The 15,525-nt window shown below is 33.6% G+C and overlaps 1 protein-coding gene across 4 annotated transcripts; it reads left to right on the forward strand.

The window, feature by feature from the left end:
• The first annotated feature begins 257 nt into the window (after positions 1-257).
• LOC113709106 (cysteine protease ATG4-like) lies at positions 258-12,061 on the forward strand. 4 transcript variants are annotated; one of them, XM_072064775.1, is made up of 10 exons: positions 258-449; positions 1,832-2,021; positions 3,515-3,953; positions 4,051-4,136; positions 4,221-4,271; positions 4,438-4,817; positions 8,160-8,298; positions 11,137-11,192; positions 11,348-11,418; positions 11,503-12,061. In XM_072064775.1, exons 3-10 carry the CDS (start codon positions 3,518-3,520, stop codon positions 11,721-11,723), a joined length of 1,440 nt encoding a protein of 479 aa, XP_071920876.1. In that variant the 5' UTR covers positions 258-449; positions 1,832-2,021; positions 3,515-3,517; the 3' UTR covers positions 11,724-12,061. The 4 variants fall into 4 exon arrangements, with proteins under 4 accessions (XP_071920876.1, XP_027087648.1, XP_027087647.1 ...); XM_027231847.2 differs by having other exon boundaries at positions 1,903-2,021; XM_027231846.2 differs by having other exon boundaries at positions 259-449; positions 1,874-2,021.
• Positions 12,062-15,525: the final 3,464 nt, after the last annotated feature.

Below are 15,525 nucleotides of genomic sequence, written 5' to 3' on the forward strand. Positions count from 1 at the left end.
CTTAATAAGTGTTTTTATTAAAATGTTTAATAGTGAAGTATTTTTCAATAAGTTACTACTATTCCAAATGGCCCTAAATTGGTTGTTTTTTTTTTTTTAAAAAAAAAAGGCTATTAAGGATTAAATTGGTTTAAGTGAAAAAGTTCAGGGACGAAATTGATGAAATACCCAAACTTTTCCATTGAAATGTGAAGGACTAAAAGAGTATAAAGAGCAAAGGTGATGGACTTTATCTACGATTTTAGCAAACTTTAGAATTGAATTCGATTTTAATACCAATTCCCTTACACCCAATAGCACGCTACACCCCGTTGCGAGTCTCTGTCTCCGTCCCTCTTTTCTCTCTCGTCTTCTCCTCATCTCTGATCGAGCTCTTCCGCTCTTTCTGTGCTTTTTCCCGGAATTTTGAGACATTCGGTTTGAGTGTTTCTGAATCTCAAGTTCACAAGGTAACTTCCCTTTTGATTTTTTTGCCAAACCAAGGTAGGTTAGTTGATTTTCTTGTACTTTTACTGCTTTTAATCGTTTAAGATGGTACTAATAATTCTTAGTCTTAATTTGACGCTGTTATTGGATGAAGAACGGGTTAACCTTCTTCTTCTTTTTTTTAAGTTTAATTTGTTAATTTAGTCAAATTTATAGCTTTTTGTGGGATTACGTTCTGATTATTTAGTGTTTGGCTTCAAAGATTTTGCTGGTATTTATTTATTGTTTCTGTTCTTGAGCTGTGGTAGCAGGTTTCTGTGGTTGTAAATTTAGCCACACCTTAACTTTGAATTGAAACTTAAGTTATTGTTCTGACCTCAAAAATAATTTTGAAACTAAAATTTTGAGCTGAAAAAATTGCAGTATACGTTGCTATTGTCTTCTAATTGGTGCTTGGCCTTAAGATTACAGTCTGGTAAAGGTTGACACGATGAGCCCATGAAGAATTTAGGTTGGCTAAGCTGTAGGTGCATATGTGTTTGTATACATGGATGAATGGTACATGTATATGGGTATACTTCATCTTTCTTTTGATGCCTTGTTTGTGATTTTCTCCGACTAGTTTGCTTCTATTTATGTAAGATAGTACATGGAGTTCTGAATAAGCTAAAGAAGTTCTGTAAGGATTTGAAGCTTGGTAATTGATCTTGCTAGTCATGCACCTGGTTGATGATGTAAAAGATCGAATTTTTTTCCTTTTTGGGGAAAGTATGCTTCTCAAAACAAAGTTGATTTTGTATTACCAAATGGAGGGTGGAAATCTTAATTAGACATGCTTAAATTTGGTTTTTCTTTAAAGTAAATAGCTGGTATGTCAGAGCACTTAGTATAGAGCCTAATCTTGAAATCAAACAATTTTCCCAGCATTCTTATGTTTTATGCACAGGCTTGAACGCTCTGTTGTGTTATATGTGGGCCTGATTTGTGAATGGACCCAAGCTCATAGCCATTTTGTTCTTTATTGTGCAATTTTGTAGATCTCCCTGACCTGCTATGGAAGATAGTAGCCTGGGGTAACAGTATTTGAAATCATTGTTATTTCTAATATTTAATAGTGAATTATCGGTCTTGGGTCATGCTCTCGTAATTAAATTGTACATTTGAATGTATTTACTTTCATTATTAATCCATTTAATTTCTGTGGCAGTGAGATTATGCTTTATTTTGAGAAAAATTTTGTTTCTTGACGTTTGCTTTACTTCTAGGATCTGCTTTTGCACCTAAACAATTGTGCTTTTAGTTTTATAAAATGAAAGTTTCGCAACTCCAAATAAATTTCTTATCAATTCTACACATTTTCCATTCCAAGGAATTCTAACACTTGGAAATTACAATTCTGTGATAGTGTAATTCTAATTTGATTCCCATTCTATGGATCAAAATGCAGACTGAAAGGATTCCTATTTTGCAACTCAGTCTTTCAACTAAATGCGTGCATTGAAGGATATGACTTGATCTGGAAGATTTTCCAGTGAATAATTCAAGCTGGGCTGGAATATCCTTTCTAAACAAGTTCGAGATGTTCCTTCATTCATGTAAGTACTCTTTTTAGTTTTCTGAGAATTCTCTAGTTTCATAACACTTAATAGGCAATTCTGGGCCTTTTTTAACACCATCCTTATAGGAAAAAGTTTAAATTACATGTGAAAATAGTGCCTTTGGGATGCCCCTGATTGACGGGGTCCCAAATTTGAGGTTGATGGTTGTTATTTGTGCGTGACTTAGTGCAATTGTTGGTTGCTTGCTGTCAGAAATTATACTTGGGAGAGAAGGTAAACAATTTTTTTAAAGCCATTCTGAATATTCAGAACAATGTTGTCAATTTATTATTCTTTGGTTGTTATATTGGTTTTAGGGATATGATTACTTGTTCATGTTGGTTTTTTAAATCACATTCTCAGGCTGTATTTCAATGTGATTCCTTTGGTTTTTTGGCTTTTTGTTTCTTCTGGGCTTTTAAAGAACTATCTTGGTTTCAGCTTGTTATTTTAATGTTGCCAAGGAAGAATGATGGTGCATGTTTATTTTCAAAAGATGTGATCCAATGATGATGTGTCAAAATTCTAGAGAACAAAGAATAATCTAGAGGAGGAGGATTCAAGGCCTAGTCTCTGTAAAATTTCTCAATGGCCTTGTTTCATGATACAAATCTTGGCAAATTTTGTTGACAAACGAATAAATACAAGGTAAAAGGTTTACCTTTTGAGCATGGGTTTTGTCAGTACAAAAAATTTGAAGTATTCTCTCAATTCTAATAAAATGTAATTGGATCAAGTATGAGTTTGCGATCAGAGCATATATGGATAGAACTTATAATGATCGAAAAATAAGTAATTTCTGCTGGGCCTTTATCCAATGGAATCTATTCCAAACATATATGCCGTGGTTCCTTACTTCGACAGGGTACAAATATCTAAAGATGGACAATTAAACCTATTTTTTGATTCAATAGAAGCTCAAAGAGGTGAATGGGGTCCCAACAAATAAGGAGAGGTGTGTTAGAGGTGAATGGTTAACCAAGGAATTTAGTTGGGGGATGAAAGACTGTTGCTATTGTGTGTTTGACTTGAGTCAAGATAGTGGTGAAGTTTTTGATGGCTAACTGTACTATCATATACGTGGTTGATTCTAGTAGTGTTCTAAACTTTGTCCGTGGATTATGGATTTACACCCAAGAGGAATGATTATGCTTTTGGAATTACTGCATTACATTTTCTTGTCTGTAGCACTAACTTTTTCTTTCTTTCTTTTTATATATTTAACCGCAACCTTTTGTTTATCTCTGAATCTTTTTTTTTTTTTAATATTTTTAACCGTAACCTTTTGTTTATCTCAAAGACATCATCTTTCTATCTCTACTCAAGTTTCTGGATTATTTAGATTGCTCATTTTGCCTTTTCCTTATTTGATATGCGTTTTCTATGGGCATGGAGTTTTGGTGATATGTTTTGCACTAGAGTTCTTCTAGATCTTTGAACTTTTTGCTCGTGTCAGCTGGTTTAATTATTATATGTTTCTTTTTGAGCAGGTAATGAAGGGTTCCTCTGACAGGATTGTTAGTTCTAAACATTCTTCAATTGATTCTCCAAGAACAGTTGCTACCTCAACTTCTTCAGAGGCAGGACCAAGCAGCCGTAGTATCCACAAGACCTCGGTGTGGTCAGGCTTCTTGGTGTCTGCTTTTGCCATCTTTAACAGTTACAGCGAACCCAGAGGTAATAAAGTTTCGTCTGCAAAAAACCTTGGATGGACTACGGCCTTGAAGAGAGTAGTAAATAGTGGCTCAATGAGGAGAATACTAGGACTAAATAAGCCTGGCATTTCTAGCTCAAGGAGCGACATATGGCTTCTAGGTACCTGTTACAAAGTCACTGACGATGACTCAATAACTGATCCTAGTCAATCTGAAGGATTTGCTTCATTTGTAGAAGATTTCTCGTCAAGAGTTTTAATCACATACCGCAAAGGTTTGTTCATTGTATTACTAGTTTTTCACAGATTGGTCAATTTCTAGTGGAAAACCATAGTAATTGATGATATAAGTCCTTTCTTGATGATCTGCAGGATTCGCACCCATAGGGGACTCTAAGTATACCAGTGATGGTAACTGGGGTTGCATGCTAAGGAGTAGTCAGATGCTTGTTGCTCAGGTATATAAACTTGTGTTTGCTTTGATTTAGTTGGCTTACAATAATATATGACTTTCTTCACATAATGCTACTTGTACATGTCAGGCCTTACTTTGTCATCAATTAGGAAGATCATGGAGGAAAACTGTGGACCAGGTAAATAAGAAAATCATGAAGAGTTTGTATGCTGTTGAAGATGCATTTTTGTTTTGGTAATTTGTAATAAATGCATCCCTTCAGTACTTGTTTAATGTTGTCTTATCTGTAAATTTAGCCTCAACTAATGGTTGAATTGAATAATTTTGTCCTGTTGATCTTGTAGCCAATGGACCAAAAATACATAAAGATATTGCACATGTTTGGTGACTCTGAGTTGTCAGCTTATTCCATCCACAATCTTCTTGAAGCTGGCAAGAATTATGGTCTTTCTCCTGGCTCATGGGTTGGCCCATATGCAATGTGTCGTACTTGGGAAACATTATATCGCAGTAAGAAACATGATACTCCGGATGAAGATCTTTCATCAGCGATTGCTATATACGTTGTTTCTGGTGATGAAGATGGAGAAAGAGGTGGGGCTCCTGTCATTTGCATTGACGATATAACTACACATTGTGTTGAGTGCTTGAAAGGCCAAGTTAATTGGCTGCCAATCATTTTGTTGGTTCCTTTGGTTCTTGGACTGGATAAACTCAATACAAGGTATATCTTGTCTGATTCTTTTTAGTTGATGATTTCATTATTTAATGACCTTTTTCTCTTTGACACATAGAACTTAGTGCCATTGGATCTGTTGTTGTCTTCAATAGGATATTAACCAACAACTGAATACAGTGAAACCTCTGTTGGAAACATTTAATCATGAAAGTAATATTTGATTTCATTTCACTACCTTGTGTTTTCTAGGCTTTTAAAAGACACATGGCTGGGAACTTTTTTAGAAATAATGCACTGTTTCATGTCAAGCATTTAGTGGTGTGTCACTGGTCCTATAATATATTACCTCCAATGTTTTAAAAGGGTAAATTACATATAACCCCTTGTGGTTTTGTCTATTGCCATATGACCCTCTTAACGTTTCAAAAAGTCCTCTTCACCTCCCTACGATTTTATGTAAAGTGGAACATGACGGAAAATAGCCTATGTAATGTCGTTAATTGAAATACCAATAGTGCCCTTATTTAAATGCTAAATCAATTGATGGCTTAACTACCTTGTATAAAAGCATAGAGGATTACGTGGATAAATGCAAAAATCACCGGGGGTTAAAGTGGATATTTATACAAACTATAAGGGGGTTACATGGAGATTAAGATTTTATCACACGCTTTTAGAGCGCGTTTGGTATAAACGCTGTAACTGATTGTGTATTCCATCCATTTTCCACTATACATAAAACCACAGGGGGGCTATGTGGCTATTTTGAAAACTTAGGGTGGTCATCTGGCATTATGTAAAATCAAAGGGGGGTTATAAGTAATTATGATAGAACCAGCATTCAACATTTCATTAGATATGGGGAGAGCTTTAGGGTTGAGAAATTTCTGAACGTGGTCATTTAATTCTTGTTCAGATTTTGATTCAGTATGAAGCATTTTTTATCTGCCTTTTTAAGTGCAAATTGTAAATGTTGAATATATTTAGTGAATTTAGTTAGTTGCTCCCTTTGAACTCTGAGTTCAACATACCTGTACTTTTGCGTCACATAAAAATTCTTCACCTTCCTTTTTATTTGGCAAGGAACATTTTTTTTCCTATACAGGTCTTTTTCCTTCAGGTGATTTTTTGGTTATGATTTCCTGAAAGTTGTTAACATTATGCTATGTTGTTTATTCAAAATCACGAACTTAAAAGAGAAAAGTTTAGCAACTTTCTTCTTATTTTGTTATTTCTTGCTTTATTTTCTTACAAGCATCAGCAAACTACCTTGTATGTGTAAAAAAGAAAATAATGTGGTCAATACAATTAAGTTAGTGCATAAATTTGTCCCGTTAACGGAAAGAAATTCTTGGAACGTTTTTGAGGTACAGTAAGAAGATGATGTCCTTAGAAACTTATAAAAAGTTACTGATACAGTGAAGCCTCTGTTGGAAACATTTAATCATGAAAGTGATATTTTATCTCATTTCACTACCTCATATTTTCTAGGCTTTTAAAAGACATATGGCTGGGAACTTTTTAGAAATAATGCACTGTTTCATGTCAAGAGTGTAGGGCTGCATCACTGGTCCTATAATATATTGCTTTCAATCTTTTAAAAGTAATGATGCATTAAATTATGATAGAACCAGTATTCAACATTTCCTTAGATATGGAGAGAGCTTTAGGGTTGACAAATTTCTGAACATGGTCATTTAATTCTTGTTCAGATTTTGATTCAGTATGAAGCATTTGCTATCTGCATTTTTAAGTGCAAATTGTAAATGTTGAATAAATTCTGAATTTAGTTAGTTGCTCCCTTTGAAGTGTGAGTTCAACATACCTTCTGTACTTTTGCATCACATAAAAATTCTTTACCTTCCTATTTATTTGGAAAGGAACGTTTTTTTTCCTATATAGACTTTTTTCCTTCAGGTGATTTTTTGGTTATGATTTCCTGAAAGTTGTTAAAATTATGCCATGTTGCTTATTCAAAAAACACAAACTTAAAAGAGAAAAGTCTAGCAACTTTATTCTTATTTTGTTATTTCTTGCTTGATTTTCTCTTACAAGCATCAGCAAACTACCTTGTATTTGTAAAAAAGTTAATAATGTACTCAATAGGATTATGTTAGTGCATAAATTTGTCCCATTAACTGAAAGAAATTCTTGGAAAATTTTTGAGGCACGGTAAGAAGATAATGTCCTTAGAAACTTGTACAAAGTGGTGAAAATTTGATTGAAAATCTTCAGATGAAGGAAACATTCTTTTGTAATGTTTGCTTTGGCTTTGCTCTGTATGGTTATAGAGTCAATATTGACGAATAGTATGAGCATTTTCATTAGATTTTTACAGTATACTATCTTAAAAGTGAATACCTAGTATGTAGATTAGTACTTGTGTTGAGTGTTATTAACTGTAGTTCTTTCAATTGAAATTCCAAGTTAACGTACATTGTCATCCCATAGAAGTCTACAATAATGTTTGCTATAGCAACATAAGTATGTTTCTTTTCTGTTCTTTCTGCAACCTGTGTTTGCTTCCAATAGGAACACAGTGTGTTGCGAAATATGTGAAGAATACAAATCAGTCCATTGATTACTTTTGTTAGTAATGTATAAATTGCTGCGGAGAGCATGATCACCTGGTCTCCTTTGCTTACTGAAAACCATCCACTTCCCTCAAAATTGCTTTGTCAGTGCTTGAAAGAAAGTATAAATATTGTAACATCCATTAGTCAAAAATTCCAAGTACGCTTTAGGCATAAAAATTCCTGGTAGTGGCAAGGTCGGTCTAATCTTGCCTGATACTGAGAAAGGAAGAATGAAAGGGTGGTGGGACTGTTTTAAGGCTGTGAACAGTTCCCATGAACAGTACTTGAGGGGAAAGGGGAAGCAGAAAGGTATTTAGGGGGATCTTGAAGTAGAGAACAAAACAAACTAATAAACAAGTAGTTGAACATTTTGTTAATCAATTTCTGCCTAGAGTTATATAAACTACACAATTGCTGAAAATTTCCTGCTAACCAAATCAAAGTGCATAGTGTCCTTAGGTTCAGATTTCTAGGGATTATACATCTTGGAATAAATAACTAGATGAACTCAAATAAATATTTAAATAACGGCATATACTTGACATATTTTTGCTCCTAATTCAGCTGCTTATCTGCAGGGGATGCCTAGGATGCCTAGTTGACACTTGAAGAAAATCATAAAAACCTCCCGACTTTCGATTTTCGGGGGCATTTCATTGACTGCATTATTTATCATCTATATACAAAGTATCTTGCATCACAGTTTCTTCCTTAGCGCTGCAAAGGCCCTCATGTAAATATGTATAGGTCGAAATGTGAGCTTCATTCAAGTATATTTCACATGTTTAATGTAGCTTTATATCTTTAATAGGTACCTTCCTTTGCTGGGAGCTACATTCTCTTTTCCTCAGAGCCTTGGCATATTGGGAGGCAGCCCTGGAGCTTCAACATATATTATCGGCTTGCAAGATGATAATGCATTTTATCTTGATCCACATGAAGTTCAGCAGGTTGAGTTTTCCAAAATTTTGTTCATATTAGCTTTGCAACCCAACTATGTTTATCATTCTTATAAAAGTCATAGAACTATTTAATCCTATTTTTGACTTCAAACTTATATGTTTGAAAAGTATAACAGGTTTAAACACAAAAACCTTTTGCTGTAATTTGCTACTTGTCATCTCCAGCATCATTTATGTACTAGAAGGTCCATGAACATTTTGTGCTTGCTCTTTTTGGATGATATCTGGGATCAAAATTTTTATCTAACCTAACAAATAGGGGAAGGAATTTGCATATGCACTGTTGGTGTGCTTGCTCTTTTTGGATGATATCTGGGATCAAAATTTTTATCTAACCTAACAAATAGGAGAAGGAATTTGCATATGCACTGTTGGTGGCTCAATATAACTTTTATTGATATGGTTTCATGAAATTTGAAACTTAACTGTTGGACAAGCTTATTCTCATAACTATATATGTTATTGGAGAACTACCCCATCTAAGCTGGTTTGTTTGGATTGAGATAATTTCAAATAAAAAAATTTGCTTCACAAATTCCAATCACCTTTTTATCTTCCGAATCACCTTTTTATCTCACATACATCACATCCAAAAGATTACTTCATACTATTGTAAATATGGAAGTTATCTTGAGGAAAATTAAATAAAACCAAATCAAATAATTATCCTTTTAGATCTTTCATGAAATTTGACATGTTAGTTTTTGACCTACTAACCCAGTCTCATGGAATGAGCTTCTAAATGAGACACCTCTAGGACATCAAGAGACTTCTTTTGTACTGACAACACATTGACAGAGGTCTTTTTAGATCCACACAGGTATATGATAGGTTTTGATTTCTTCCTGCTGCCCAATCTCCTTTCCATCTCTAAACTTCAATTTTGGGGTTAAGGATTAGTAGAGACTGGGATTGATTTTCCAAAAACTTTCTCTAATTGATTAAGACATTCTACCTGGGGCCCTTGCTCCGCATGTGTGGATAATATTCTCACTACCTTATATGTTTTTGAAGACATTCCCCTAAGTTTGTCCTTCACTATGAACTTGCCACTTTTGTTTTGACTGATGGTTTTAGAAACCTAGCTTAGATTAAAAGGTTAAGGTCTTAAGATATGTAAAATTTAAGAGCATACATTGAACATAATAATATTCTCTATAAAGCATGATGATACAGGACACATTCTGTTGAGATAGATTTGAGGATAATCAAAAAGATATATTAAGAAATATATGAGGATAAGAGGGACAAATAACTTTTATGGGATTAGGATTCTGAATAGGGATTAGACTTCTACGAATTGTCTAGCTTAGCATGCATAATGATTCAATATTCGAATTTATGAGAATATCGTTTTCACGTTTTTTCAAGTAGATTTCTATTTGCTTAGCCTATAAACCAAAGTTTTGATCATGGACCAAATTAACTTTCCTACATCTTGCTTTCTGCCTTCATCACATGGAGAGGAGGAGACTTAGGGTACAGGAAGAATATTAAGAAGTGATTGTATTGGATCTGTCCCATTATAAAGGCTGAGATATTATGTGACTTCACTGTGGCTCAACTAATGGAATATCTTTCAGGAATATGCCATAAGGTTATGTGCATTGACTTGAATGTAGTCATAGCTATTTCTTTGAGACGGATGTTCCTCCATTGGATCTCTCTCTCTCTCTCTCTCTCTCTCTCTCTCTCTCTCTCTCTCTATCTATATATATATATATAGGTGTATATAGGTGTTGCAATCCACTGCGGCGCTTGGATACCATTATTGCAGAAACTAGCTATTGTCCAAGTCATTTAGAGAAACTTGCTTTACAATTTCAGATCACATAAACTGAGTCTCACTTGGATAATCTAAAGCAATTTTTCATTTGAGTCTGATAATTAGGCTGCAGAATGAACTGTATGCAAAGCATTTTGGACTTAGTTCTCAACAAGCCTGATTGGTAATATAGAAGAAGAATTGTTTCTTGGCAGAATGTTTCGCCAAGTCTGACGAATCAGCTGAAGAAAATTGTATGCCAAGTGTTTCAATGTAATTAGTTCTCAAAAAAGCCTGATCCATAACTTAGAGCAAGAACTGTCGCTGGATTGAATAGTTAGATTGTCCTTCCGCATTCTGGTAGTTAAATTTTAAAGGAATTGGCTTTTTATATCAAGTTGGTAGGCCTCGAGTGCGATAATTCGATTATAGTAATTTGTCTTGAAAATAAGCCGAATTCGAGCATCAAGGAATAACAACGTTCATTGTTTATAAAATGGTAGAATTAGAAAATTTGTATCTCATAGTTCAGTGGAAGTACCTAACAGAGAACAAACTAGTGGATGTCTTATTTGAATCACTCTGGTAAACATTAGTCTTCTATGCGCTAACTTTTTAAGATATACTGTTCAGCCTTTCAAATTAGGCAGCTCAGAAAAAGATATAAGAAAAATCAGTAATCCCCAATGTAATGAAGATAGTCTGAAGAGGAAAGAGGAATGCGTGATGCACCTCCTTCAGGAATTTGATCCCCTACTTTTCAAAGCATATACTTTTTCTTTTTTGGGTTCCAAAGGCTTGAAAAATGCATTTGGTAGTTTCAGTTTCTCAGTTAATAGCTTTAGAGTCATAACTTTTTGATGATTAGTATTTGGAGGCTATTTGAAGGATGTTAATACTTTATATTTTTACATAGTTTACAGTTATTTATGCTGTGTTGTGCATCTTCGTTTCGCACCTTCAGACTCTTTGCATCATAAATGTCTTCACTGTGCAACAGTGTTGCTATTGTAATTGACTGCTTAGTTACCACTACTACTCAAATATTGGTTGATTATCAGGCTGTCGATATTACGAGGGATAATCTGGAAGTTGATACCACCTCTTACCATAGCAAGTGAGTTATTATCTACATGAATTTGCCTTGGTGGTGGTCTCTTCAGTATTTGTTCTCCTCCTGCTTTTTCACTTCCTTCCACTCTTCTTTGATCTCATTTTCGTTCATTGTTTTGCTCTATGTGCTCTTTGCCTCATTATCACTTTTCTTTTCAGCATTCTGCGACATATTCGTCTCGACTCGCTAGATCCATCCTTAGCAATTGGATTCTATTGCAGAGACAAAAGTAAGCAGCCTTTGTCAGATGATTTGTTTTAGAATTGCATTTGGGATACCTGAGGATGATATTCACTTTTCCCATTTTTATCAGGCGACTTTGATGATTTTTGTGTACGGGCCTCAGAGCTAGCAAATCGATCAAACGGTGCTCCTCTATTTACAGTGACACAGTCCCGTAAATCTTCCTACCCTTCCAGTCACAATGATAACATCAATAATAATGCTGAGTTTCCACTACCTGGCTCCTATGATATGGTGCCCGAAGGTGAACCAGAAGGTTGTGCACATGAAGATGATTGGCAACTTCTTTGACTTAACCTTTGGGGGTTATAGAGACCAAATCAAGGTTGCGAAATTGTATGTAAGCTCTCTTAGTCTATTTATCTGCATGCGCAACCCCAATTAGTCTATTTACCTGCATGCGCAACCCCAAATTCTCCTGATTGGGATCCCAATATATACGGCCAGGAGCACGATCTGTTCCCCAAAAGATGTAACATGTAACGTAGTTTTGGACTGCATTAACTATGCTTGTTCAGAATCCATATGCAGTCACAGAAGTAAAATTTTAGGTGGATGTAAGCTAGTGAAGGTGCAATTCATTCTTTTTTTCAATGAATCATTGTATCCCGTGTGGTGCTTTCGTTCAAGCGTTCCTTTTAGTTCTTTTTTCTCCGTGTTTCTTGATTTTACTAGTATTCCCTTGTGTATTTTGAATGCATGGCCCTTGAGATGAAAGATGAAGAAACAAGTTTACTCTTGCTTATATGCCCCTCTCATAAGAGACGAAGCCTTCCACTCTCCACATGTTTTGGCGCTTAACAGTGGAAGAGCCAAAGAGTTGATTGACTTCAATGATTCCCCATAATTACCTGGTAATGCATATTGTACAAAGAGCAAAATGCCTATTTCACATTGATATACATTGTATCACTGATAGTATATACACCATCATTATTGGATTTATAATATACATGTAAAAATTGAATTTTAAATTTAAAATTTGCATGGTCATCATTTGCTCAATACTAGTGGTATAATATACACTATAAGTGTAGGAAAAATTAATCTAAAGAGACAAAAGAATAAATTTTTTACTAATTGGTTGACGGTTTTGGAACTTGTAAGTGAAAAAATGTAACAAACATGAAAAAGATTAAAATTTCACATAAAGAAAAAAAAAATGGTGAAACAATATGAAGGTTGTACTGAATTCTTGATTATAACTTTTCCGATTCCTGAATTTGCATGTTTGAGTAAAATCAAGAGGACATTATCTTGCCTATGCAACTCCATCAAAATTTAAAATTTTGTTTTTTAGTTCAACAAAAAACAAATTAGAAAATTTTGCACTAAATTGAGTTGCTCTTTAGACTTCCCATTGCAGCAAAACTAACTTCGAGTGCATGTCTAAATAAACAATCTAACAACCTTTTTATTTCCTTTCATTATAGGATAATACTTAACTCAACGATCAATACTAACAAGTACCAACTAAACAATATTAATCAAGCCATAAAATTGTAACATAAAAATTAACATATACTTGGACCATTCTAATCAACAATATCTGAGACTTGAATTTAGGACTTAAAACTCTTGATGCCTCGACTTTGGTTGTTTGACTACTAGACAAACTTTGTGGCTCCAAAATAGAGCATTTTAAAGTTATGAAAAATGTATAACAAGAAATTTAATTATTGAAAATAGGTCACAAATTTTAATTTGGAAGTAGAACTATCAAGTTGTCACTACGCAACATCTATAGGGAGAAACAAAACCTGAAATGGCCGCATTTGGATGTGGTTGAAAATTGTTGCATATAAGGGTGCAGCATTTTAACTTAATCAAGAAATTGATTGATATCGAGATTATAAATTCAGTATTATTGAGTAATTTAGCGACAATAACAACAACTTGCCTCTTTGCACTGATGAAAAACCACTAGTAATTAACATAAAACAAAGAAAATAAATTTTTTTTCTCGTGGGGAAGGGAGAGGGAAAATTCACATGATGTGATGCTTAAGTTTAGATTGAAGAACCTTAGAAATTAGAGATGGTAGCGGATAGGGTAAAATTTGATATCCATCGGTACTCGACCCGATGGTTAATTCGACTAGACGATTAATGGGTAATTTGTTAGGGTTTGATATTGATGATAGGTTACTAATGTTTAGCCCGATAAGGTTGGTAGTAGAATTCTAAAAGTCCAATACTCAATACCCAATACACGACACACACACACACACACACACACACACACACACACTTATATATATATATATATATATATATATATATGCATGCATGCGTGTGTGTGCGTGCGTGTGAAAATAATTAATAACTCTATAAAACTTGTTTATTCTCTTTAGTTTGCAATCACACTTTCTATGCAACTCTAGTTGAAAAATGTGGAATAGTTGTTCGAATCTTCTTTTAGAGTACTGCTAAATTTACCATTCATAAATATTGAATTTCTCTATAGCTCTACTTAAGTTTAAAATTCAATTTAGTGTGTTGATTTAACATGATATGTATTGATTTTAGTTTGATAAAAGTTGACAAAAGTCAATTTTCTTTTCTTGAATTATTCAGATTAGTAGATAGAAGGTACCTGATCAATAATCTAAACCCAAAATGAGAGGGTTTGATTACGAGAATTAAAACTTGTAGGGTTACCCAATAAGGTTCAGTAAAATATTTACATATGCAAGTTAGAGTTTGGTAAGAGAGATTTTTTAGGGCACTCGACTTGTTGCTCTTCCTATTAGAAACAAAATAATTAATGGAAAATAATGAAAATAAAAATTTTCTCCAACAACAGAATAATTAATGTAAAACAATGAAAATAAAAATTTTTCTCCAATAACTAGGGTATTTTTTGCTGCATTTTTCTAACATGTGTCCAATAACACGTTTAAATCCCACCTAACCTACCATATATATGCACACATTAATAATTAGTACTCTACATTTCATTTGTATATTTTTTCTAATTAACTTTACCTTTTTAAAAATCTTACACCTGAAATACATATTAATGGGTGCCCAATAAACAAGACCCTTTTTTGTTTATGTAAATTTACATCACCGTCTATGAACGTTTATATGACCAAAGCGAAGATTTGTGCAAACCTTTGGAGCCATATAGTTGATTAATTAGGTTATACGTAATTCATCTTACATAGAGATTTGAATTGTCAACAATCAAATAATTCAACAGATAAAAAAGTCAAAGCCTCCTCGTTATAATTGGTTGATAGAGACGTACCATTAAGGTCATACCTTAACAAAATCTTAAATTCTTTAATTTCTCCTCATCATAACTTGGGGTTGATTGACTTTCTTTGAAGAGCTATCCATGTGGAGCTACCTTGATTAAAAGTAATCACAATTTTTCATCAAACTATAGTACTGATTGAGTATGTAAAAGTCTGAATCTTGCAGATTTAAGTTCTACATTTATTGATTTATTGCCTTTTGTGGAAAAATTTTTTTTAAAAAATTGAGAGTGTTAGATAGAACGTTATTTAAAATACTGTTTGAAATAAATATTATAATGCTTTTTATGATGTGATATATGAGACAGACTAGTGGTTGGAAAGATAAAAAAACAATTGAAAAATGTGTTTGCGATCCAAAAATAAATATTAATAGAAATGGTGACATATCCAAACACATTTATTTGTATGAAAGATTAAGAGGAATGACCCGTATGCTTTTTGAATTTTTGAATTCAAACAATAATTAGGGCTTATTTGCGGTTGCAGTAGTTTATTAAAAAACATTTAATTAGTAGAGCTTTTGATCGAAGTACTTTTTAAATGCTTAATCATATTGTTCGGATGTTTATTTGTATAAGTACCTTTTCTATTTGATAATGTATAATTTTGACATTCTAAAATATATTTGTCTCTTCACTTAGTTCAACATTTATAATAAAATTATTAAAGTTAATTTTTTTTTTTTTAAGCACTAAAGTTGCTCTAAAAGTGCCATTTTTGAGTTTATGCCAAAAGTACTTTATTGATACTAACTAAAGCTCTTACTCCTAAATTCAAAGAGTAATAGTCACTAAACGCGTGTACGTTACAAAAGCACAACTTTTTGGC

This window comes from Coffea arabica, chromosome 9c (assembly GCF_036785885.1).
Source record: "Coffea arabica cultivar ET-39 chromosome 9c, Coffea Arabica ET-39 HiFi, whole genome shotgun sequence".
NCBI classification, from domain to species: domain Eukaryota; kingdom Viridiplantae; phylum Streptophyta; class Magnoliopsida; order Gentianales; family Rubiaceae; genus Coffea; species Coffea arabica.